This window comes from Scardinius erythrophthalmus, assembly GCF_964197995.2.
Source record: "Scardinius erythrophthalmus genome assembly, chromosome: 8".
In the NCBI taxonomy this organism is placed as follows: domain Eukaryota; kingdom Metazoa; phylum Chordata; class Actinopteri; order Cypriniformes; family Leuciscidae; genus Scardinius; species Scardinius erythrophthalmus.
The window spans coordinates 48,651,329-48,678,231 of NC_138228.1; the positions used below are offsets into that span (position 1 = coordinate 48,651,329).

Here is a 26,903-nt window from a genome sequence, read left to right on the forward strand (position 1 = left end):
AATGTGTCTTATAAACATTTGCACTTTATTACAAATCCTAACAGAGAAGTAAATTTCACACATGTGGCCAAATAATGGATTGGAAAAAATACCAAAAACAGTAGTTTTATTTATTTTTTTATTCTTAAATGATGTTTCTTATAAAACAGCCTTGTAAAGAGAGCCAGAATAGATAAGCACAGACAATTTGTTTGAAAAGGTTACTGAACTAAAAATGCAAACCAGATTATGTCATTAGCGGTTGCTATTATCCAGTATTAACTCGACTGCACCGGTGCGGATTGTCGTTTGATATAATTGGCTGTCAGAAACAGAAACGCCATGCACTCACAGAAACATCGACGTGTCCTGCACATCAAGAGCGAGTCCAGATGTAGCCGAACACCTGACAGACTTTACAGACGCATCAGAAGAACAAGACGACGCAGATCAGACATACACACAAGACATCAGCATCTGATTTAACACACAACCCTTCAAATACCATTAAAATGATTCTTATAAACCGTTTCAAGCACTGCGATTTCCAGCAGTGATTATTATGGCATCACGTTTTGGCCTTCATTCATATTTTCAAACATAATTAATTTGTTCCCCATTTCAACACTGCAAAAAAAAGACACTAAAATGAACAGAAGTGTTCGTACGGACGCAGCTTTAAGAGTCGCAAAGAAGCCGCACATGTGCATGATTTATTCTCAAAGACACCAGAAGATCTCTGATCTTTGGTCTACTCTCTTATTTCACACACATCATGTGTGTGTGTGTGTGTGTGTGTGTGTGTGTGTGTGTGTGTGTGTGTGTGTGTGTGTGTGTGTGTGTGTGTAAACGCTCTCAGAAGTGTCATAAATCTCTATTGGCAGAGGCATCTACTCAGGCCTACTGACGGAAGCGGGACGGGAGCGTTGAGACGAGAGACCAGCGAACGCCCGCGTGAGACAGAAAGAAGAGAAAGCTGATGAAGGAAGCGTGGAGGCGAGGGCTGACGCTCCGCCTGGAACGAGTGAGTCTATTGTCGAACCTCAACGTAATTGGCTGGGAAGAGTCCATACGAGCCCCGACACACACCCCTCCACCAGCCCTCGTCAATCATCTCGATGTTGGTTATGATGTCGTCTGGGTCAAAGGAAATCTCATCATCACCCGCTGGGGAGAAACAGAGGCGTGTTACATCACTTCCTGCTCCTAAGAGGCAGATGTGCAATTAAAAAACTATAAAAAAATGTTAAAACAATTAAGTGCAGTGTTTACTTTTACATTTTTCTGAGTGAAAATTGTTTAAATTTCACAAATAATTGCAAAGAAACGGCAAGTAATTAATAAAGCTTGTTTCCGCCATGAAAAAAAAAATGGATATTGCAACTTTTTCTCAGAATTACAAGTTATAAACTCAGGAATGCAAGTCAGAATTGCGAGATATAAAAACTCAATTGTGAGAAGGAAAAAAATTTAGAGAAAAAGTCTCCTTTTTATTTTTATTTTTTATAACCTAACCTTCCCTGGTGGAAACAAACCTCCATAATTGCAACTTTTTTCCTCAAAATTCAGACTTTTCGTAATTGTGAAGAAAACAAATAAAAGGTAGCGGCAACTTTTTATCTCAATTTTTTATTCCATACTATTAATAGAAACAAGCGTCCATATGTAACACTGAATGAAACGTTAAATGTTGAAGTAGAAAGACTGAAATTGTATTTTCTTGTAAAATATAGACCCCTTCAATGTTTGTAAACATCGAACGCCTAGGTTGGGTGCGCGCGCAGCATGGGGTCAGAAAAATGGTGCGGCTAATAGACCGGTATATTGTGTCAAGGGTATGCACTGTCTTTGCCATCACAGGAACGGGAACAGAACCATAATAAACTTGTTTTAGCTAATGGCGATTGTCTGCCTGATTAGAGTCCTGCACGGGTTCGGACGGGTGACCCGCAAATTTTGCTCAAACGAGTGAAAAATATCCAACTGTGTCGGGTCGGACACGGGGGAAACACGGGTCTAAACAATCGGGTTTAAAACAATCACATGCAAACGTAAAAATATATTCATATTTTTAGGAACACGTCTACAAAAATATGCCTGTATTTCAAGTTGATAAAATAATTTAAAATCCACATCAGTTTATTTGCCCACGCGCCACGCCCTCCCAGGATCTTTCAATTTTCACAAATGCATCATAACCGCGCACGCGCGATCTGCCTGCAGTCGTCGAGATGGATGCTGAGGAGTTGAAGAGAAGAATAGCTAGTGGAGATTGTAAAGTTGTCGACAGTCATCAAAAATCAAGTCCAGTGTGTGGGAGAAATTTGGAGTTATCTGAAGAAAATTATTGTGAACGGCTTATTTGCTGCATGCATTTTCGTGTTGGATAGCCGCAAATGTGGAACTTCATCGCCGAGGAAGCACGCAGATAACTGTGGGAACAAACCAAGCAGCTCTGTCGAACAGTACTTTTCAAATGTAACACTGTTAAGTATGTGTATTTTTTATATAATAAACGGGCAGACAGGGACAATGCTACGATCAAAGATGCTCGTGTTTGTAGTGTTATTGTGTTATTGACAGTTAACGTTATTGTGACAACAACGGTATAGTTAAGCCCTGGTAAGTAAACAAATGTTTTCTGTAAACTGAAGACTGGTTTAATAGTGAGGTGAAGTTCGATATCTGGCATTAATTGTGACCTGTGTCATGCTACTAGCAGATAGCAGTATCTATCTGAACCATAGACTGTAAAAAAAATAGATCTGAACAGATGTCGTCTATTATTTTTTTTTAAACGGATGAGATCCTGCAGGAATCCTGAAAAACTTGACTCCACAACTGGTGTGATTTTCACAGTCCACGACGCAACAATAAGGCATTTTTTCTTGACGAGAAATTCTCTGGTTAACACACAATTCAATGGGATGGAATTAACTTTCTGACCCCGACATGCGCACTGCGAACTTAGAATGTTCCTGTGACGTCGACCGTGAAGGGGTCTATACTCCAGTAATATCTGTAATGTTCTTTATATGAAGCACGAAGTAAAGAGACTGAACCGATCCGCCGTTATATGGTCCGTTATGGCAGAAAGTATTGTTTCATTTAAAAAACATCATGCCATATCATCATCATCATCATCGTCATCATCATCAAATAATGGATGGACAAAAGGATATTTCCATTTGTTGACATGACATGGATAGATTCAGATGGGAAATATATTAAGTCGGGAGTCCAGCTTAGAGATAATCACCATATTTATAAAGAAACCATCATATTAAAAAAAATATGATATTAATTATATCATATAATGAAATATATTTTATTGTGACTACTGTAAATCTCCTTCAATGCCTTCATAATCTTTACATTTTTTGCACGAAGGATTAACTTAGAGATTATTAAAAACATTAATTTAGCTGCAGTGTTTGGATGAGTACTGTGTGTCTTCTGTGGTAAAAGACCTCATTCATTTATACATTTTTTTAACTAAACGTCCCACTGTTGTGATTTATTTTTCACACAAAATGTGTTGCTCCATCACTGTTCAATACAAACGTGTATTTTTTCTGCAGTCACGCACTTTGGGAGTAAAAAGCACATTTTCTCTTAAAATGCGCCTTCGGCCCTGATGTACCCTAATCACAGTTGTCATACCCTGAGCGAGCCTGTCAGTCGGCCAGCAAGTTTTAGTCTTATGCGATAACATCAATTAGCATTTTCAAGAAAAGGAACCTTGTCAAAATGTCCTGAACATTACATAACGGTTCAGTGCAATACACTGATCTTATCAGTCTGTGAACTCAAAGCCATCAAAGCGTCCTCTTACCAGCCTGATAGTCGTACAGAGCGACAGCAGTCACACCGAGATCCTCTCCATACTCGTCCGGCTGAGCACCTGAACCCCACACACACACACACACACACACACACACACACACGTCACTTCAAGCACTACAGCTGCAGATGAGCATTGGTGATTATATGAACAGTGCTTCGGCTCATTATTCTCAATCTGATGGTTTGAGATGGATCCATTTTTACAGGCCATTGCCACTATAAACAAACAGCCAGAAAAATATAAGAAATAACATAGGAAAAAAATGTTTTAAAATAACTTTACAAAAGTGCAGCAATGCTACTCATGTATGATGTACATAAAGACATGGATGGATGACAGTAGGAAGTTTCCTGAGAAATGGAGAGGGCCAGGAAGATGTAACTGCTCATATGTGTGGGTTTAGTTGGCTGTAAAGTAGAAGTGTGGCGCACCTGAGGTCTGGATCTGCTCGTCGGGCTCAGGGCTCAGGTACAGCTCCTCCTGAGCCGGCTCTTCATACGTGGGTTCTGCTGAGACCGGCTCCAGCTCGTACACGTTCGCCACCGGCTCGCTGACGGGCTCCGCCTAACACACCAAACACACCTCGCATGAGGTCCTGCAGCTCATGACACGCTCGCGCTGGAGAACCAGTGCTTGACACCAGCGGTCCACAAGAGGGCGCCGTGAACACATGCACACTGAACACATGTGTCCTTGCTAGTGCTCCCCTGCTCTAATGGTTCATCGTAATGCTCCTTTAAATCTAATATAAGAGTAATTTCATATTGATTATTATTCCATCACATCTAGATAGGGTGAAAACACTGGTTTCTTTATTTCAATCGATTCTCATTTTGATGAAGCGACATCGTTTCTTAAATCATTCAGTCTGTGCTGTTTTCAGTTGATGGAGAACAAACTTCACTAAACATTATTTGTAGCTCCAGCCGTCCAATAATCTTTGTGCTTTCATACATATAAGAAACAAAGTCTCAGCTTTCAAATTCTGTCCATTTTAAAATGTGTGTGTGTGTGTTTAATGTGTGTGACAGATGAACTGATCATCTCTTCCTCTTCACTACTAGTTACAGCAGCAAATAAACATGATGAACATCAGAAGGAAAGTTGAAAGATACAGAACAACTTCCTGAAATCAATCATGTCTCATGTAATCCATCAATCAGTGTTTCAACCGTCAATAAAACAGCGTGAGAGCGATAATGTCACGTAATTTACCTCAGGAAAGACATTCAGTGACCATAAACTCGATAGTTGCTAGAAAAATAACTCTAGAGAGGAGCGTTTTGATAAATATATGCACTAGAATACATAATCAGTATATTTTTACTGAACCTGTTGTTCAATATTAAAAGTAAATCCATCATGAAAATAAGTTGACATCCATGTTTAAATGTTTAGTTTTATTATAATGTTGTAAAAACTGGCTCATGTGCAATTGAAATCTTGGTATATAAATCAGGTGTTAATTCTGACCTGTAATATTACAAAAATATAGCGACTGACAGGGATGGGCATTCCTAGTGAAAATAATATTCGATGATCGCTGGGAATTATCCGATTATTATTCGAGAACCACACCCCTCCCCCACACGCTCACCAGCGTTCGCTCAAACCCCGCTCCGACATTACACTTCTCTACACTGCACTATACGTGTTGTAGCCATTAAAGAAAACGCATTTAGTTTCATATTTATGTTTATATAATATAATGTTACCTTTTAATTTAATCTAAGTTGATTATATGAAAAGTGAACAGCATGAGTAAGAAAGGATCATAAGATGCGCAGTATATCGGGAGACATGTGGAGTGGGTCAGACATGATTTTGACCACTTCATTAAGTTTTGTTTTGTTTTGTAGAAAACCTTTCTTTAAAGTGAATTTCGTTTTGTATTAATTGTCTCTTAATTTTAATCAATGTTTCAACAAACAATTGTCTGGATTTAATAAATAAGCAGCAAATACAGCAGACAATATAATCATGACATGGAGGAAAATCGCTTGAGTGCGGAATAGGCTATTTATATATATTACGCAAACGCTCATTATGGTCTAGTAATACTCGACTAATACTCGACTAATACTAATATACTAATACTCCTAGTCAAGTAGAAAAAAAAAACTTTAGTCGGGTGTAGCCCTACTTATTTAACATTTTCGAACCAGCAAAAGTGTTCTGGGTTGAGCGAGCGAAGTGTTCTGGGTTGAGCGAGCGAAGTGTTCTGGGTTGAGCGCGAGCGAAGTGTTCTGGGTTGAGCGAGCGAAGTGTTCTTCTGGGTTGAGCGAGCGAAATGTTCTTCTGGGTTGAGCGCGAGCGAAGTGTTCTTCTGGGTTGAGCGCGAGCGAAGTGTTCTTCTGGGTTGAGCGCGAGCGAAGTGTTCTGGGTTGAGCGAGCGAAGTGTTCTGGGTTGAGCGCGAGCGAAGTGTTCTTCTGGGTTGAGCGCGAGCGAAGTGTTCTTCTGGGTTGAGCGCGAGCGAAGTGTTCTGGGTTGAGCGCGAGCGAAGTGTTCTGGGTTGAGCGAGCGAAGTGTTCTTCTGGGTTGAGCGCGAGCGAAGTGTTCTTCTGGGTTGAGCGCGAGCGAAGTGTTCTTCTGGGTTGAGCAAGCGAAATGTTCTTCTGGGTTGAGCGCGAGCGAAGTGTTCTTCTGGGTTGAGCGCGAGCGAAGTGTTCTTCTGGGTTGAGCGAGCGAAGTGTTCTGTGTTCTTCTGGGTTGAGCGCGAGCGAAGTGTTCTTCTGGGTTGAGCGAGCGAAGTGTTCTTCTGGGTTGAGCGAGCGAAATGTTCTTCTGGGTTGAGCGCGAGCGAAGTGTTCTTCTGGGTTGAGCGAGCGAAGTGTTCTTCTGGGTTGAGCGAGCGAAGTGTTCTTCTGGGTTGAGCGAGCGAAGTGTTCTTCTGGGTTGAGCGAGCGAAGTGTTCTTCTGGGTTAAGCGCGAGCGAAGTGTTCTGGGTTGAGCGCGAGCGAAGTGTTCTGGGTTGAGCGCGAGCGAAGTGTTCTGGGTTGAGCGCGAGCGAAGTGTTCTGGGTTGAGCGCGAGCGAAGTGTTCTGGGTTGAGCGCGAGCGAAGTGTTCTGGGTTGAGCGCGAGCGAAGTGTTCTGGGTTGAGCGCGAGCGAAGTGTTCTGGGTTGAGCGAGCGAAGTGTTCTTCTGGGTTGAGCGCGAGCGAAGTGTTCTTCTGGGTTGAGCGAGCGAAGTGTTCTGTGTTCTTCTGGGTTGAGCGAGCGAAGTGTTCTTCTGGGTTGAGCGCGAGCGAAGTGTTCTTCTGGGTTGAGCGCGAGCGAAGTGTTCTTCTGGGTTGAGCGCGAGCGAAGTGTTCTTCTGGGTTGAGCGCGAGCGAAGTGTTCTTCTGGGTTGAGCGCGAGCGAAGTGTTCTTCTGGGTTGAGCGCGAGCGAAGTGTTCTGGGTTGAGCGCGAGCGAAGTGTTCTTCTGGGTTGAGCGCGAGCGAAGTGTTCTTCTGGGTTGAGCGCGAGCGAAGTGTTCTTCTGGGTTGAGCGCGAGCGAAGTGGTGTTCTGGGTTGAGCGCGAGCGAAGTGTTCTGGGTTGAGCGCGAGCGAAGTGTTCTGGGTTGAGCGCGAGCAAAGTGTTCTGGGTTGAGCGCGAGCAAAGTGTTCTGGGTTGAGCGCGAGCAAAGTGTTCTGGGTTGAGCGCGAGCGAAGTGTTCTGGGTTGAGTGTTCTGGGTTGAGCGAGCGAAGTGTTCTTCTGGGTTGAGCGCGAGCGAAGTGTTCTTCTGGGTTGAGCGCGAGCGAAGTGTTCTTCTGGGTTGAGCGAGCGAAGTGTTCTTCTGGGTTGAGCGAGCGAAGTGTTCTTCTGGGTTGAGCGCGAGCGAAGTGTTCTGGGTTGAGCGAGCGAAGTGTTCATCTGGGTTGAGCGCGAGCGAAGTGTTCATCTGGGTTGAGCGCGAGCGAAGTGTTCTTCTGGGTTGAGCGCGAGCGAAGTGTTCTTCTGGGTTGAGCGCGAGCGAAGTGTTCTTCTGGGTTGAGCGCGAGCGAAGTGTTCTTCTGGGTTGAGCGCGAGCGAAGTGTTCTGGGTTGAGCGCGAGCGAAGTGTTCTTCTGGGTTGAGCGCGAGCGAAGTGTTCTGGGTTGAGCGAGCGAAGTGTTCTGGGTTGCGAGCGAGCGAAGTGTTCTGGGTTGAGCGAGCGAAGTGTTCTGGGTTGAGCGAGCGAAGTGTTCTGGGTTGAGCGCGAGCGAAGTGTTCTGGGTTGAGCGAGCGGCGCTGAGCAGAATGAGCGAGCAAAGCAGAATCTCAGTGTGAGTTTAGTACGGCTTCGACGAAGCATCAGCACTCCGCTCACATGCTCTGGTGTGGATGCTCTTCTTCTGTAGTCTGAGAGCTGATTGACAGCTGTTAGGTGCGTATTTGACAGCGCCACCCTCTGACTACATAAACGCGTCACCACCGCATCAGCACCGAAAACATGGGGATTTTTTTTAGCTAATAGGCCTAATCGCACAACCTGTTCGTTTCTCTATAATTAAATCAGCTAAACCAACTTTAGATCAGAGATTTTTTCCTTTGTCCTGTACCTGAAATATACCCAAATGAATCGATATAGAATCAAACTGAATCCTGAAATCTGTGTCAGTCCTACCAGACAGATGTGTGTGTGTCACGGGTGTGTGTACCATCAGTTTGCTACACGCCTCCTCCTGCTCCTGCTTCTCCTTGGCCTGTCGTGTGTGTGTGTGTGTGTGTGTGTGTGTGTGTGTGTACCTTCAGTTTGCTGCGTGCCTCCTCCTGCTCCTGCTTCTCCTTGGCCTGGCGTCGAGCGCGCTCTTCTTCTGCTCTCTTCTGGTCCTCCTCCTCCTTCTGCTTCGCGATGTTCTCGAAGCGAGCCTTGATGCTGCCGGCGCTGTTCCCGGCTAAACAAGAGCACAGGATTCACTCGAGCGCTATGAAGCGTTATAACCAGGCTTCACTCGAGCGCTATGAAGCGTTATAACCAGGCTTCACTCGAGCGCTATGAAGCGTTATAACCAGGCTTCACTCGAGCGCTATGAAGCGTTATAACCAGGAGATGCTGCACTTATCCTACAAGCCCTCATCACTAATGAAATAAGTAGTGCTTTATGTTTTTCAGGCAAGTCTAACTGTATTCAGTAATATTGTATTCAGTGATTGAATAATCAATTGTAAAATAAGACTATAGTCTTCACTGTATAAATTAAATATAATTCATATAATTAATACAATTTATCTGTGTTAAATCTGTCACTATAAAAGTGATTTTCTCTTTCTTTTTTGTTGTTTGATTAACATTGGGTTAACGAACAGCTATATTAGGCTGCCGTCATTTTAAGACAAATGAGGGATCTTACGCATATGCAGATCCAATGATACGCACCCGGTCTTCTTTCTCAGTTGTTCACAGCGCATAACCGACTGTGTTTATGAGGATACTCGCCAAGACATGCATTTTGAATTTCGCGTGCACATGTCTGTTCAAGCCATGGTTCAAGCTCAAGAGAAGAGAATTCAGCGTTCACGCGATGTCTGTGTGTGTGTGTGTGTGTGTGTGTGTGTGTGTGTGTGTCTGTGTCTGTGTGTGTGTGTGTGTGTGTGTGTGTGTGTGTGTGTGTGTGTGTGTGTGTGTGTGTGTGTGTGTGTACAAAACAGCGCGCGAGTTCCAGTCTTGTTCTTGCGCTTCATGTTTAAACTGACAGGACTTAAAAACACATGATAAACTTTCACTCTATGATGGGTAAACTTTGCAGTTAATCCGCGAATCGCATGCGTTCCGAACCGAAACCGATCAACTAAGATCCCTATACGTGCATGACATCACACATCCTGCGATGTGTAAAAATGTTGGTACTCAAAAGCGCTTCCCTCCACAGTTTCTGGTGCGCATCGTTCATCTCTACCACGCATGCGCCCCAGTTCTGCGCACCCCGGCTATAAAGCAGGAACACAGTTATTCTGACCTGCTTCGACGGGGCGGGTCTTCTGATACGCCGTGCTTGGCTTCTCCACCTCCTCAAACGTGCCTGCGCTCTGATGACAACAGTAACACACACATCATCATGATGAGAAACACTCACGGACGACTGCGCTTTCAGAAAGGAAGTGAACACAAACACACAGTTTTCACAACCGTATTTCTGGTTCTGAATGTCATGTTAAAAAAGAAACAGAAATTGAATCTCTATGTTCATTATAATGATCTGATAAATGTACCTTGTCCATTCGGTCCTTCTGCACACCATACTTCCCTCCAAAGCCTTTGGAATAATCTATAATGATGACATTTATTTACAAAATTATGAAAAAAATGTTACATAAATGTTGACTTAACTGTTTCAACTTTCACGGAGTGTAACAGGCCCGACTCAAAGGCCGATCTTGTGTCAGCAAACGGCTCGTTCGCATCTCAGTGTTCATCTGTGGACACTAATCTGTTGGTCAGATTTCTCCACTTCAGTTGTTTCCACTTTAAGTGATCTGTATCCTTTAACTTTGTTTGGTGGATAATATATCACAGTTTAATAAAGCACTTGCTACTCATTTGCTCCTTTAAAGTCCAGTAATGCTTCATTCGCCCGCTCTGCTCCTGAATCTGAATCCAACACTCGACAGGCATGTCTGTCCATCATCAAGCCTGGAAGGATCTTCTGGGTAGTCCTGACCTCAGGGCATTAACTGAGTCTGAAAGATCAGCTTATTTTTCCCAGATTATTGAAAACAATCAAGGAAATCACAGACATTTGTTTTAAACTATAAATAGACTGCTTCAAGTTAATGCTGATATCACCCCTGCCTGCTTCTCAGCAGTTGTGTAAATCCTTTCTTCACATGTTAAACTGACACCTGGTTCACTATGTAATCCTTCTGGTTTTTCCGGTCCTCCACTCACAGCTCGATTCTGAGGCTCTCGAAACGGAGGCATCAAGTGTGAAATACACCACTTGCTTGATTGATTCTATTGCCATCAGTTTATTTAAAGCCTGCTTTGATGTTTTGTGCCCTACGGTCCTTAGTAGAATAATGATTCAGTGCAGACTGGGGTTGTTCCAGTAACAGCAGTACCAAAAAAAGTAATAAATAAAAATAAAGAAATAAAGAACGCTCCCTGGACGACTTTAACAATTTCAGTTTTTGGCAAAAATACTAGAATGCATTGATTCCTCTCACTTGTATAACCATCGTACAGTCAATAATCTCCTCGAACTCCTTCAGGCAGGTTTTCGGCTCTGGTCAGGGTCGCCAATGACGTGTTTCGATACTGTTGATCATAGTCTTTTACTTACCAACATTGAAAGTGCTTTCGGTGTTTTGGAGACACCTTTAAACTGGTTTACATCCTATTTTACTGACGGTTCCCAGTTCATTGCCATGGGTGGTTACAGGTCAGAGGTCAGGTACGCACTGGTGTTCCTCAGGGCTCAGTTTTAGGCCCCTTACTCTTTCATTTATATTTGTCACCACTTGGGCATCTGTTGCGAGATGCAACTGTCACTTTTATGCTGAGATACTAAAATCTATATACACTCTAAACCTGTTGTAAATCAGGATGTGCTTCTAAGATCAAGATGACTCTGTTTGACTAGTGGTAAAACTGAAGTTATGTTATGTTGGTTCCTCCTACCAACTTCCCAAAGCTGGTTCACTAACTCTGTCTGTTGATGGCTCTGTTTTGGAGTTTCAAAGAAAAATAATGAACCTTGGAGTAATCGTTGATGCCAGTCTTACATTTGCAATATAGCAAGACTGTAGACAAAATAAATAAAAATAGTTTGTCGTCTCTCGGATTGACTACTGTGCCCTTTTAGCCAGAGTATCTTAATCTATACTTAAGTTGCAACGTGTACAAAACTCCTGACTGGGACCAGAATGTCCCGTTTTTGTTCCTCGATACATACTTAAGGTGTGTGTGTGTGTGTGTGTGTGTGTGTGTGTGTGTGTGTGTGTGTGTGTGTGTGTGTGTGTGTGTGTGTGTGTGTGTGTGTGTGTGTGTGTGTGTGTGTGTGTGTGTGTGTGTGTGTGTTACCTTTCTGTGACTCGTGCAGCTGCAGTTTCTCCTGGTGATCCCATCCCATCGCAGACTTATCCTGACGGTCCGTCTGAACGCCAAACTTCCCTCCGAAACCCTTCACATAGTCTGACACGCAAACAACAGACAAGACGTCACCGTCTAAATGTGACATTAACTAATAAATCTACTAAATGAAAAGCCTGCCACATCCATGGTTACACTTTACAATCAGGTTCCATTAGTTAAGTTACTTTGGTTACAGTATTTATTCGTTAACGCTAGTTAAAAGAGAACTCGGGTCAATTTTAACATTGAGCTCATTTTTTTGTACATTTGGAGTGCTGTCAATACAGAGAACAACGACAAAAATCGCCGAGTTCACGCGCATAGGTTTAGTACCTATGATCACGCGCGTGAACTCGGCAATCGACTACTTTGGACTTCACCCGAAAACAGGATGTAAACAAAGGTATTTGCGCTGGCTTAAATAACATCATTTTTATACATTTCTTTCACATCTACTGCAGTCAGATCCACTCGTGTTCACTCTGAAGGAATCACTCACATTAGCTGTGCACTTGTAATGACACATCAAGGATGTTAAGAGCCTAAAAGCAGGTTTAGTACTTGCCCTATTGAAGTCAACAGGGTGCAAATTTTAAAAAGAGGATAACACGGTGTAGGCAACACCGATTTTTGTCGTTGTTCTCTGTATTGACAGCACTCCAAATGTACAAAAAAATGAGCTCAATGTTAAAATTGACCGGAGTTCTCCTTTAATATAAAAAACAACTGTTTATTGTTAGTTCATATTAGCTCAGGTCCATTAAATAATAATAACAGACAACTATTGATTTTAATAATGTATTAGTAAATGATGAAATGAAAGCACATGATCCATGAAATTCTTTTATGTTGGACAGAAACATTTCAAATTGATTGCTAATTCTCCAGATGGGCCATTAGTGCTCAGACCTCAATGACTGACGCTTGCGGCTATATTTATTATTATTATTATCATCATCTCTACCTTCTGTTCTTATGGAATTACACTAAAACCTGTACAGTTAAACTGAAGTCAAACTGTGACAAACCTTTCTGGGACTCGTGTTTCTCCGTCTTTCCCTGGTACTCGAAGCCCATGGCGCTCTTGTCCACTTTATCCGTCTCCACTCCAAATTTGCCACCAAAGCCTTTGGCATAATCTGTAGATTTCAGATAACAATAATGCAGACATGGCCAAACGCAGACACGTATGTGAGGCGGGGAAGTGGGAACGAACCTTTCTGAGACTCGTGTTTTTCCGTCTTCCCCTGGTAGTCAAAGCCAACGGCGCTCTGGTCCACGCGATCCGCCTGAACGCCGTAGCGGCCGCCGAACCCAGTGGCGTAATCTGGAACCGCGGAGGAACAACACAACATGAGCAGACGCTGAGATCTACACCACACTCAGGACATTATATTAGAGAATCTGGATAAGTGTTTCTCGTCGTATGGAATTAAGTGACAAACCGATATATGAGTTAGAGTAAATTAACTAGATGATCTGCGTTCATTTTGAGATTACGGGGATCTGGTGATAATAAGGGGTCGACCGATAAGTGATTTTCAGGGCCGATGCCGATACCGATTATTACAGATCACGTAGACCGATAACTAGGGTTGGGTATTGGTTGGGTTTTATCCGATACCAGCACCTACTCAGTATTTTTCAAACGGTTCCGGTGCTTAAACGGTTCTTGAAACGGTACTTAAGAAAACTAAACCGCACACACTTTATCAAAACAATAATACCTCTGTGTGTGTGTGTGTGTGCGTGTGTGTGTGTGTGTGTGTGTGTGTGTGTGTGTGTGATTTTCTGAAAAAGATTTTCTGATTTCTGATTAAATGAAAAATTGTGCCGTTTAAAAGGCTACTGATGTAGCCGAAAACACTTGAGTTAAGATCAAAATTTACAAAATTTACTCATACTATGACTTTTACAAAACAGAAATATCTGACACTGAGCAGAAATATTTAACACACACAGTATAGCCTCATATAAATATACTTGATATTGATATCCTTCATCCTTCATACTTGATATGCAAGATTTGCAGTTGGCATTAAAATACTAGACTTACCCGAAGAGGAACACTGGCAGCTGAACTTGAACTTTAGTCAAGCGTGTCAGAGGTTTTGTGTTCTAATCCGCATTCGTAGTTTTTTTCAAAACCGATTATGCTCATCAGTGGTTGTATATCAAGCAGGGACACTGTGTCCATTATATTTTGTGATTTCACCAGAACGAATGGATATGAGGCGCCGTCTAGGGCTTAAAGGGGGGGGTGAAATGCTATTTCATGCATACTGAGTTTTTTACACTGTTAAAGAGTTGGATTCCCATGCTAAACATGGACAAAGTTTCAAAAATAAATTTGTACGTCTGAAGGAGTATTTCTGTGCCAAAAATTCTCCTTCTGGTTTGTAACAAGTTTCGGAAAGTTTTTTTCGAGTATGGGCCTGTGTGACGTCAGATGAGGAATTTCCTTATACGGGTCCTAAGGGCACTCTCCCGGAAGGGCGCTCGCGCACCCGTAGACCAGAGCAAGAGAGCAAAAGCAGTACGCCCATCAAAGCGCTGTGCTCGGCTTTAGGGAAGTCAATGTCACCAAAGAAGTGTGTTTTTGGTTGCCAGGGCAAGACAACCCTGCACAGATTCCCAAAGAACTCAGCGTTAAGGGACCAGTGGATGGAGTTTGTTTAACCAGAGCATCAACAGAGTTGTGTAAGTGTTCTTGTTTGTTCCCTGCATTTCGACGATGATTGTTTTATAAACAAAACCCAGTTCGACGCCGGATTTGCAGATCATCTAATGCTTAAGGATGGAGCAGTCCCAATGATAAAGGCTCACGGTCGTGCGTTGGAACCGCAGGCGGTGAGTAAAACTGCTTCAAATGTCTGTGTGTTGTTATAACTATTGTTGTTATAGCTATCGGCGCGTAAGCACAGCTTTAGCACTAGAAGTGCCAGAATTCCATAACTACTAGAACTGCCGCAAGCAGTCATTTTGACCGCTAGATTCCAAACTCTATATCTTTAATGATAAATACCCAATTGAGAGATTAATGCATTTATTGTATTAGGATATCTTTTAAAAACAAAACAACACCAAACTGTACAATTAAACAAGTTTAATTATACATCTATAAATAATAATATCCGTAGATGTCCTGAACAAAATGACGGAGTAGCCTGTTCTCATGTTTACACTGTTCGATCGCGCCTGCCGACACACACACACACACACACACACACGCACACACACACCATATTCCATTGCAATCTTGACATCGCAGCCTGTTCATTACAGCCATAATAAAATATTATAATAAAATAGCCTAGTCAACCTAACATATAGAAATTCCACTGCTCTGTTTATATAGTCAGTAGTAGGCTACAATTCGTAACATTTTGCGCATGTGAAGGTGATAATTTTTTCAGTCGATTTTGGAACACGAGTGAAGTACAAAGCCTATAATAAAGAATAGTTTACCATCCAAATACATCACAAATGTTGAAACATTTTGATTCTAATTAGAGAGTTACGTGAGCCGTTATGTGAGCCCAACGCCCAACGCCGCTTACTTTCACTTTCGCTTGAAAGTAGCCGATTTCATTTTGGCTTGTTTATTGTTTATTTATTTGTTATTGTTCTGTTCTGAATATCATTACATTTAAATGATTTGTTGTGGAATATGTTTTGTGTATTTTTTACCACATTTTATTGTTGGTATATGTATAATAATACCGCGAAATTCAGTGCAGTCAATATGACCGTCTATGGCCGAAATAGGTAAATATGTTAATTTGTTTTTTTGCATTACGTGTAGGCATGTGCCGGTATCAAATTTTCATGCTGCGATTAATTGATTGAGCTTTTATCACGGTATTTTAATTGCTATAATTATTAAAGGTTAAAAGTGAACAAATTAAATTAAATATAATTTGGTTTTCATTATAATAAATTATGACACAAGTAAAAATATAATACAAATGTAATATAGTGCACATATTTAGCAAAATACTCCTCTCTATAGCTATTTTTTCTAGTCAACTAACGTGTTGGTCATTAAATGGCTTTCCTGAGGTAAATGAAACGTTCTGTGACATAATTGTTCACCTGCAGTTTTATTGACCTCTTTCCGTGGTTGAAAAACACTGATTGATCGATATTATGTGTGAGGCATAAATACCTTTCGGTAAGTTGTAGCCTACTGTATCTTTAAATAAAAAGTAACAGATGATCGTTTTACTTGAACTGAGGTGCTACAGCGATCGGTCACGTCACATTTACAAGCACCAAAACGGTATTTATTGTCTGAATTTCGTAATAAAATGGACAGAACATGAGAGCTGAGAATTTTCAAAAGTACCCTGCTCTGTCTAGTCTGGCGATGTCAGTGTCCTCTTTGCTCCGCGATTTTTCTCTGAGTGAGAAAATGAATGTGTGGCGGGAGAGCGTGAGAAAAGTGTAAATTGCGTGAGTCTCACACTGAATGCGTAGAGTTGACAGCCCAGCTTTTAGAAGGGGGATAAATCGTCGGCAGCGTTCCTCCTTCCGCCATGCTTCTTCTCCATGTGAGGATTGTTTACATTAGACTAGAGTGCGCACTGCGCCGCATGCACACAGTGCTGTATGTGGGGATTGTTTACATCAGAGTGCGCACGTGTTTCGCGCAGCATATACGCAGTGTTTGTTTAAGCGGTTGATGGAAAATAAGCTATTGCACGTTCTATAAATATAAATTCTGATCTATTATTTTTCACGGTATTTTGAAGTGCCCGCGATAACAATATCGTGCATATTCATTACCGCGATTTATCGCATTACCGAATACCGGCACATGTCTAATTACGTGTAATTTATATGAAAAGCATTTTAACCCTCCTGTTACCCTCAAATCTACCGACATCTTTTACCCACTGGGGTCAATTTGACCCCAGCAATTTAAACCCCCAAAATTAGATTTTTTCCCCAAAGGTTTAAGTCAGGTACTTTATGTTTCTTTGTTGACTACTTAAATAGCCCTTTAAATAAAACACCACCAACCCCCCCACCCCCACCCCCACCCATTATACATCCAGAATACCTATTGCGCGACTATGGACAAATTAGCAAATCACTACAAAATGTCACTGATTTATCTAAAATTCTGTTATCTAATGTTTTAATAGCTTTTTATTTATTATATTACACAATATATTTTATCAAGGATGGGTTTGTGGTCAATATGACACTCCCATTGATAGTCTCAGGATGCCTCACTGTTGGCACGACACAGGACTCATGGTAGCGTTCACCTTTTCTTCTCTGGACAATCGATTTTCCAGATGTTCTAATCAGATACATTAACTTTGCACCAGTCTTCTGCTGTCCAATTCTTGTACTTCCTGCAGAATTTCAGCCAATATTTGATGTTTTTATTGGAGAGAAGTGGCTTCTTTGCTGCCCTTCTTGACACCAGGTTGTTGTCCAAAAGTCTTTGCCTCGCTGTGTGTGCAGATGCTCTCACACCCACCTGCTGCCAATATTGAGCAGTTCTGCACTGGTGGTGACACGATTCCCTAGCTGATTCCTCAGGAGGAGAAGTTCCTGGTACTTGCTGGACACTCTGGGACATCCTAACGCCTTCTTCACTGCAGCCGAACCTCTATTCTTGAAGCTCTTGATGATCTGGTAAATGGAGGCCATTTTGATGCAAAGATGATCCTCCATCTTTCTTTGGAGGAAACCATTGCTAACAGAAGAACACAATGATTGGAAGCACTTCTTCCTTCCTTATAGCAATTGTGTGCTGATGATATGATTAGTAAAATGATGTTAGCTGGTAATTTGGTGCCAAGGACAAAAACAGTGAAATTTGGGGTTTTGTGATAAAGCTTTTTGAAATGATGTAAAATGCCTCTGATCACTCTGCACAATAATCTAGAAAAATGTGAATCAACATCATAACAACTGAAGCAGCAAAAATTTCAAATTTGGCCACAGCTGTACCCTGTCATTCAAGTGGGAAGTGTCCGGTCGAACAAGGTGATGTTGGTGGCGCATCCGCTGTTCAGCTCCCGCAAAAGGTCCACGTACTCGTAGGAGATGCCCTGTTGTTGTAGGGCGAGCAGTACGGCATTGATCTCTATGCTGTCGAAGGCTTTCTCGTAGTCTACGAAGGCCAGTACCAAGGGCATCTTGTACTTCCGGCAGCGTTCGAGCAGTTGGTTCAGCACGTGGATGTGGTCCATTGTGCTGTAGCCAGACCGGAAGCCGGCCTGTTCGGGTGGCTGTTGTTCGTCCAACTGCCTGGCTAGTCGGTTGTACAGCACCTTGGTGAAAACCTTGTACACGGTCGGCAGGAGCCAGATTGGCCGATAATTCCTCAGCTGTTCGCGGTCACCCTTCTTGTACAACAGCACTGTCTTGGCCGTCTTCCATTGATCTGGTGTTCTTCTCTGCGCCATGTAGCGGCTGAAACGGCTGGCCAATGCTGCCCAAAGCATTGGTCTACCCGATTCCGTCCAGCCCTGGCGCCCGGTCTTTCTGGATGTTCTGGATCGCATGCCTGACCTCACTGGTCAACACTGACGGGATGGCTGGTATGGCATCGTCCTGCATTTCGGGCGGGTCGACTGGTGTCTTGCTGGCGAACAGGTCCGTATAGAACCCAACCCCCCCCCCAAAAAAATTTGCTAAGAGGTCATTTTCAATTGAGAAAGAGCATAAAGAGAGAGCTCACAAAGAGAAATGGTTTATAAGGCTTCTGTGGAAGCTTTCATACATTTGCTCATCCCCTATATTATGTTTTCTCCTCCCCCACAGCACAAAATATCAAAGTTCTTGCAAGAATTATGTTTTCCTTTCCCTGGAAATATATAATTGGCACTGGAAATATCTAATTTCTTGTGAGAATTATGATTCCCCCCTCCACTATATCGTGTGAACTATCAGTGGTTCTCGCAATACTTCAAGTAGGCCTATACGGTAATGTCAGATTAGGGCCCTAAAGCAGAGTGAAGGTTTTTGAAGATCATAAAATCTCAATTTATAATGACCTCAATATCATCCAAAATAAATGTGGGATTTGTGCCTAATCACCAATGTGAACAACAAAAAAAAATTGATATTTCTTATATGTTTTATACGGTTTTATACAGCAAAATGAGCCTGGGGTCAAATTGACCCCAAAGAACACCGATGCTACAAAAGTACGTACAGAACATTGAAAACCTATCATCATGTTAATTTTATGTTTACCCAGTTGTCCCCATTAAATTAGGAAAAGTCTTTAAATATGAAGCAAAAAAATTTTTTTTAAGTATGTATTTAGAGACGTTAAACACTGAATGGGGTCAAATTGACCCCAAAGGTAATAGGAGGGTTAAATGAAAATACAGACACTTTTAGGAAAAGTCAGGTACCAGCAGGATTTTATTTATTTTTTCAACAAAGTTATTGCAGATATAAAATTCAAAACGGTCAAAATGACCGCCATGGCAGTTCTAGTGTTAGCTCCGCCCACACGGCACGCCTCCAGCCGCTCGTTTTTTTCCGGAAAGACTCGGTACAGCCTATCTTTCTTTTATAAATATAAAAAACTAAAGACCTTTTGGAGATATGAAGGATGCAATACTACTCTATAGGTACATGAGATTGACTGAAACTGAGTGTTTCACCCCCCCTTTAAATCAAACTTCATTCACGCACATATGAAACCCTTGCATACACATATACTAAGTAGTCACACATACATGTATACTTCTGAATGCTCAAACTAATACATATGAAATGCACAACGTCACATCTAAAGTCGCTCACGCACACACACGCAAACTCTACACACACGAGACGCGCGGAACTCATACTCATCTGAGACGCGAGCACACACACACACAAACTCTCCGCGCACATACTCATCTGAGACGCGAGCACACACACACACAAACTCTCCGCGCACATAATCATATAGACGGCGCCTCATAAATAGGTCGATCTCCGTAACGTATTGAAGCGCGCGTCCGAGTGAAGACAGTGCGGTGTGCGCGAGCCACAGGAGAAAACACAGTATCCGCGCCACTGATCGCAGCGGCAACGAGCACTTTGATCACTTGATTTAAAAAACACATTTCAGCGCTAGATCGTCTCTTATTTAACAAACGAACTAAATGCATGCTCTGCTGGTTTACTGGAGATGTTTTATTATTGGATCATTCGTGCCGCGAGATGTTTTATAGGGGGCGGTAAAAAACGTCAGGCACCGAAAGTTTCGTTCTTATTCGGTCTCGTTACTACCGTTTACGTCGGAACCGGTTCCCTATTGGAACCGGGTTTCGGTACCCAACCCTACCGATAACCGACCGATAAATAGCCTATGTCTAGTGTAAAAATGTAAATTAATGTCAAAATTAAGAATAACAAAGGGTTTTGACAAAAACTTTCTTTAAATGCTTTTAAACATATCTTTAAATCTGAGAACTGTTAATAATAACATTAATAATAATAATAATAATAATAACTTAAAAAGTGCAGGGAGCACCCAGCAGCATTCTGTAAACATTTTGTAAAACTTAAAGAGACTATTTTAATGGTTAAATTAAATTATAGTAATCAAAAAGCATTTCTAATTAATTGAAATCATCAAACTTATTCAATTAATTTACAGTTTAACAAAAATTAAATTTTAGCGCCCTATGAGAAACTGAACTTTTATTTTGACGGGTTGTCGTGAAGATCTTTGCGTTTCATGACGATAGCTTTTCTCAGTTTGAAGCGTTAAAAAGCTCATGAAGTGACTCAAAGCGGCTCTGGAGATGATGATGTTTATGCAATCATGTCCTCATATAATGATGCGGCTGAGGCTGTAAACAGCGCAAGCATCACGCGTGCTCCAGAGTGTGTGTGTGTGTGTGTGTGTGTGTGTGTGTGTTAAATGAAGTCACGCGTCTGCGCCATTCATTTAGAGACACGCAGGATCTATTTCATTTAAATAGTCTTTTTGCGGTTTGAAATTCGATCTGATTTGTACTGACCTGCTTTTAATTCATCAAAGTCGACTAATTCCGTGACATTCCGCTTTACACAGTAAATTCCGCTTTTGTGACTGGATTCCGCGATTCCATCCGTGTTTTCTGCATCACGGAAATCACAGGGCCCTATTACATTGAGGTGTTGCAACTTCAGTGTAGTGATTTACTGCAGCTTCAGCAAAGTCTGCTGCTGCCTGATCTCTGAGAGACGACTGATGCGGGATCAGTGAAGCGGCTCCAGTCAGCAAGTGCTTTCGGTGTGAGAGTGCCTTCAGCTCTCCGCGTTGATTGGCCGGACTCGTGACTCCCAACCAATCAGATGTGCGGGGACACTGGTCTAGTCTACAGAGTGGTGAGTTCGACTGAGGAGGCTGCGTCAGAGTATAGCGCATTTCAAGATTAAATTATTTTATCGGCAAATCGGTTTTGAAAATGGCCGATACCGATAACCATAAAAATGCTTAATATCGGCGCCGATAATCGGTCGACCCCTGGTGATAATTGAACCTGCTTGGCTGATTATCATAAGCCTTCAGAGAATAAACATTCATTCATTAATTAATTACAATCTTCATTCTGCTATCTACATATCTACCAATATAAAGTCTGATTGTGATTTCTGAAGTCAAGTGTCTTTGTGATGCTTCAGAAATAGTAAACCAACATTACCAATGGATGAAAGAAAGTTAAACAGGACACTGAGTGTGCGAATCAGAGTCAAGAGCAGAACATAAGAGACTGCTGATCATGGATGTAGGATAGTTCATAAAAATAAGGAAGGAAAGAAAAAGAGCAAGAGAGACTGACCTTTCTGCGAGGCATGTTTCTCAGTCTTCCCAGCGTACTCAAAGCCCATGGCCGACTGCAGAACACACACACACACACACACACACGAGTGAACAGATGTAGTAGGCGATCTGAGCACAGAAACCCTGGCTGAAGATCTGACGGATTACCTGGTCGACGCGATCCGCTTCCACGCCGAACTTTCCTCCGAAACCCTTGGATGTGTCGGTCTGGGAGCAGTGCTTGGACAGCTTGCTCTGGTACTCGTGGCCTACAGCAGACTGAGCAACACAACACACACTTCAGTGACACACACACACTTCAGGGACACAACACACACTTCAGGGACACACACACACACTTCAGGGACACAACACACACTTCAGGGACACAACACACACTTCAGGGACACAACACACACTTCAGGGACACAACACACACTTCAGGGACACAACACACACTTCAGGGACACAACACACACTTCAAGGACACACCTCAGGAACACAACACACACTTCAGGAACTACTTTGAAAACTACTTTGAATGCCTCCTAATCCATCATCTTCAGACCATGGCGACAAAAAGTTATGGAATGAAGTCGATTCATCAAACCGTTCTCAAATAAAGCACAAACGGATTTGACGCAAAAAAGAATGTGAGGCTTTATCTCCGCAACTCTTTAGCGTTTTCTGACCAAACTTGGTGTGTGTTATGACAACCTTGGCCTGAGGAAACCTGCACAGTTTCAGCGCAGCGCCACCGAACGGTTTTGCCAAAAATCACAAACCTGGTCTATTTAGATTTAGCGCAGCAAGTCGAGCGATAGCCAATCCTCTAATATAGAATTAATTTTGCTGGCTAAAAGTTATGGATTTCGTACCGATAGACAAAACCGTTTTCGTATACCGGATCAACTAATTTGTTTGCCGATGCCGAAACGACTCTGAGGCTGCATCTCTGCAACGCTTTGGCACACTGACACACACCAAACTTTGCTTGTGTTATTGTCACCTCTGACCACAGCACATCAGTTTGGTTAAAGCGCAACCTTTTAGCTGAACAAACGGCTGAAGACGCATCTTTATCATCCACACCTGACCCATTCATACAAACACTTACTATTCTATATCTATTATATATATAAAATAAAAGAACACTGCTACGTGCGCTGCTCTAACTGAGACTGGTCACGACCTTTGCATATTGTTTCCCTGTTGTTGGGTTGACTGCTTCTATTGCTCTCCTCATTTGTAAGTCGCTTTAGATAAAAGCGTCTGCTAAATGATGACATGTAAATGTAGAGCCATGATTTGAGCTGAGGCGTGAGGCTTGCTAACCGAGCGATCCACCGGGCTGAGGATACACACATTTGCATAGAACTTTCCAATAATTTGCATCAAAAGGGGGTGAAAGGTGTGTGTGTGAGAGTGTGTGTGTGTGTGTGTACCTTGTCCATGCGGTCCTGCTGCAGGCCGAACTTGCCCCCGTACCCGTGAGAAGCTTTGGGCATGTCGGCGAGCTCCTTCTGCTTCAGGTCGCTGTGTTCACTCGACACTCGCTCGCGCAGCTTATGGATACTGACAAATCACAGAAGCACACGCTCTACATCATCACCTGGGAACATGCTCTATGTCAATGATCACAGACATGTATTTCGTGAGAATTATTACATGGGTTTCAACATTTATATCTGTATATAATTCAAAGAATATCTTTATATACAGTCAAACCTGACATTACTCAGACACCAGATATAATGTGTGATATGTTCCACTAGTGTGATCAGGACACTATAGTTCATTACTGTGAGTGAGGAGAGCAGAATACAGTAAACTGTGACACATTACACCCAGAAACTCTTCATACAGAGACTCTACCAGTGACATTTATAACAATCTGGGCCCAGAAATGATTCGGACACTTTGAGCTGATCATGTTCTGCTGAAGTGTGTTTTCTTTAATTGCTAATGCTCTTTTCACACACACACTGAACACAATGAAGCATTGCTTGGTGATTGGTTGAGCTAAACTGGTATTATCTAATTGTGTAGTTAAATTTACCAGCTGACAGATATTCAACATAATTCATGTGTGAGACAGTCTAACAGAAGGACGGACAAAACCAGTCAAATATCAACTGAGTTCTGCTCATATTTCATTACCATTCTCTAAACTATAGCGAATAAACTGATAATGTGAGAAGTGTTGAAGCAGTCTGAGTGAATCTGGGTTTGACTGTATAGTGTAAAAGGAGCTGTAGAATTAGAGGAAAAGCTGGAGTAACTCGATGTGTTCCTGGTGTCCGGATCCGATCACGGTCTTGGCGCCCCAGCGCTGCTCCTTCTCCGACACGTCGTTCTGGAGTGTGTGTGGGAGAGCGAGACGTCAGCGGGGAAAACACACACAAGCAAGAAAACTACAATATGAATTTTCATAGAAAATTAGACTAATTATTCTAAAGAATGCGTAGATAGAAAGAGTGTTATTTAATGCCATGTCAGCATCTAAGGCTATTTTCATGGCAAAAATTAAATTATAAAAATACAAATATCATACAGGCTAAATACAATAAAACCAAGCAAACAAACACAACAAGTCATATTATATATATATTTTTAAATTAACATAATCCAAAACCTTTTCAGGTATAATCTTACTAAATAAGTCCTTAAGTGAAATTAAATTTATAAGAGCATTCTACTTGTACTAAACCCCAGACAGTCCAATAACATGTTTAACAGAGAGGAAGATGCGCAGAAGAGGCAAGTGCAGATCTTCAGGAGACAATAACTCAGTTTGTTTAAGATACAGTCTCTCAACTAATCACTGTAATATTTCACTCCACGCGTCTTCATCTATTCCAGAGTAAAGGCTTGATCACACCAAAGTCGAGAACTAGAGCGAGACGGATGTAGTTCTGACAATCGCTCTAAATGTCAGAGAACAAGCGAGTCCACAACTATAACGATGACGACGCTGAGGAACGATCACGTTCAGAACGATGTCTTCCAGATGATGGAGGAGAAACTCTGACAGCCAATCAGAATCCTGCTCTAAAGAGCTCGAGCATTTAAAGAGACAGACGCCAAACCGCAGCGCTTATAATAAACAGAATTAGACCGAGCGCTGCTGTGAACGCTGATAAACTATCGTTATAGTTATAGTTATAGTTATGATCTTGGTGTGAACGGGCTTTTACACTGGCAAGACCGTGAGACTTTGAGAGTAAGTTAATGGAGGGGTTTTCAATCGTTTACATCCACGGACCCGAAGATATGATCATCCTCATGTGAGGGAACATTTAAAAGCCATCTATCATTTACAAACACCCTATTTATACTCTGTAAAAAAAATGTTAAATGCAAAATTTGTTTCTATTAAGGTGAATTAATATTTATTTTCTCTACTCACTACAGTAGTGTTATTTACTTATCTCTTTATTTAAATTTAATCTATTTTTTTATGTATTTCAATACATTTGTATGTATTTTTAATCTATTGAATTTTGTAATAACCAACTTAATAAAAAAAATGTATTCCTTTATTTATATAATTCATCTCATCTGTTTATTTATGTAAATGTATGCGCCCCAGTGTGGAGAGCCCTGAATGAAGGTGTTGTGTGTCTGTAACCTCAAAGTCGGGGTCCGTTTCCCAGTCGTCTCCTCCATCGTCCACCGCAACAGCGACAGACTGACCTGCGGATGCCTTCCACATCTGACACACACACACACACACACATTATACTCCTGTGAATGCCTTCTGACACACACACATTATACTCCACAAAAACACATTTACTTACACACACACACACACACACACACACACACATACATACATACATACATACATACATACATATATATATATATATATGTGTGTGTGTGTGTGTGTGTGTGATGTGTATGTGTGTGTGTTCTGAAAGCACCAGAGTTCGGTGTGGTAAAGTGTTCATCTAGTGACTGAGATACACCAGATTCGCGCACTAGTAAGGGTGTCACTCAGACTCGCACAGGATGACGCCTGTCTCTATTTAATAAAGAACTGTTCGGCTGGCGTTGGAACTAGTCAGTCATCATCCCTACACCTTTCATTACCACAGAACTGATGTTTCTCAGCCAGATGTGAACACGCGACACATATACGCAGATTTTAACATGAACACATCTATGAAAACAAATACCAGATAAAGCGAAAATAAATGAAACTGCTGAGAAATCAGCGCTCGTGTTCTGATGCCTGAGGGGTTTGATCGCCTCGCCTTTCATTCAAAACAAGACAAATCACGCCTTTACACTTACGCTGCACTTCGATGGCCTCCTTGATGCAAGTATTAAGTAAATAAGTCGTGATAATAGTTATAAAGAGACAAGTCGTCAGTTTTCCTGGCCACCTTGAGTCCTCCACTTCCCGCTTCCTGCTCCAGAAGGACCGCACCACCTGCGCCGGGAGCGGGGGGAACTCCGGAGGTTTCGCAACCACTGAGGCTTTCTGCGATTACTGCCATCATCGACATTTTTAGTACACGTTATTCTAATTTTTATTATTTCATATTATATCCGAAAACCATTATCTGACTCAAGATCGGGCTGATATAAACGTAACATGAAGAAAAGCGGCGTTACTCACACTATTCCCCCTCCTCATATAATAGTACGACCGAACTGATCCTGAACGAAATGAACAGCTCCACTGGCGCTTTTTGATTCCAAGTCCGATCCAGGTACAGGAATCCATAGAGTCGATTCCAAGAGTCGATTCCGAACTAATATGTTCAATTCATTTATGTGACAATTTGAGATCATGTCTATATTTTCAACACAGTTCATGTCTCGGGTCTCGTGTGCGTAGAACACTTTAGCTCACTTTTAAAAAGAGTTTTTGTTACGTAAATAATATACTTTTTAAGAATATACTTCAGTGCGAACTGTATTGTTTTCTGACACTTTAATTTCATGTTAATTGCCAGTAAATGAAAATGTATTAGAGTTTAAATTTATATTAAACTAAATTAGCTAACCAGATAGATTTTTGACTCTCTTTGGTATGACAAAAGTTGGCATTAAAATAAAAATTTACAATGTGACCAAAAGCGTAAATCCCATTGGTTGGCCAGCTTTACTCACAGTGCAAAGGAAAAGAAATTAGAACACTTCATCAACCAATCAAACATTTTTATATATTTATTTATTTTACAGCTTTCAAATTGCAGGTTAAAAAATTCATCAAATCAAGACCGAAATGAATCTTGTCACGACACAGA

General features: G+C 41.8%; 1 protein-coding gene across 1 annotated transcript; it reads right to left on the reverse strand.

Annotated features, from left to right (window-relative positions):
- Window positions 1-3: 3 nt before the first annotated feature.
- cttn (cortactin) lies at window positions 4-26,350 on the reverse strand. Its single transcript, XM_081373266.1, has 16 exons — window positions 26,270-26,350; window positions 25,942-26,140; window positions 25,271-25,354; window positions 23,922-23,995; window positions 23,085-23,214; window positions 21,808-21,918; window positions 21,659-21,713; window positions 13,078-13,188; window positions 12,890-13,000; window positions 11,811-11,921; window positions 10,001-10,056; window positions 9,748-9,817; window positions 8,537-8,685; window positions 4,258-4,390; window positions 3,815-3,883; window positions 4-1,146 (listed from the first exon to the last, which is right to left on the reverse strand). Exons 3-16 carry the CDS (start codon window positions 25,352-25,354, stop codon window positions 1,010-1,012), a joined length of 1,401 nt encoding a protein of 466 aa, XP_081229392.1. The 5' UTR covers window positions 25,942-26,140; window positions 26,270-26,350; the 3' UTR covers window positions 4-1,009.
- Window positions 26,351-26,903: the final 553 nt, after the last annotated feature.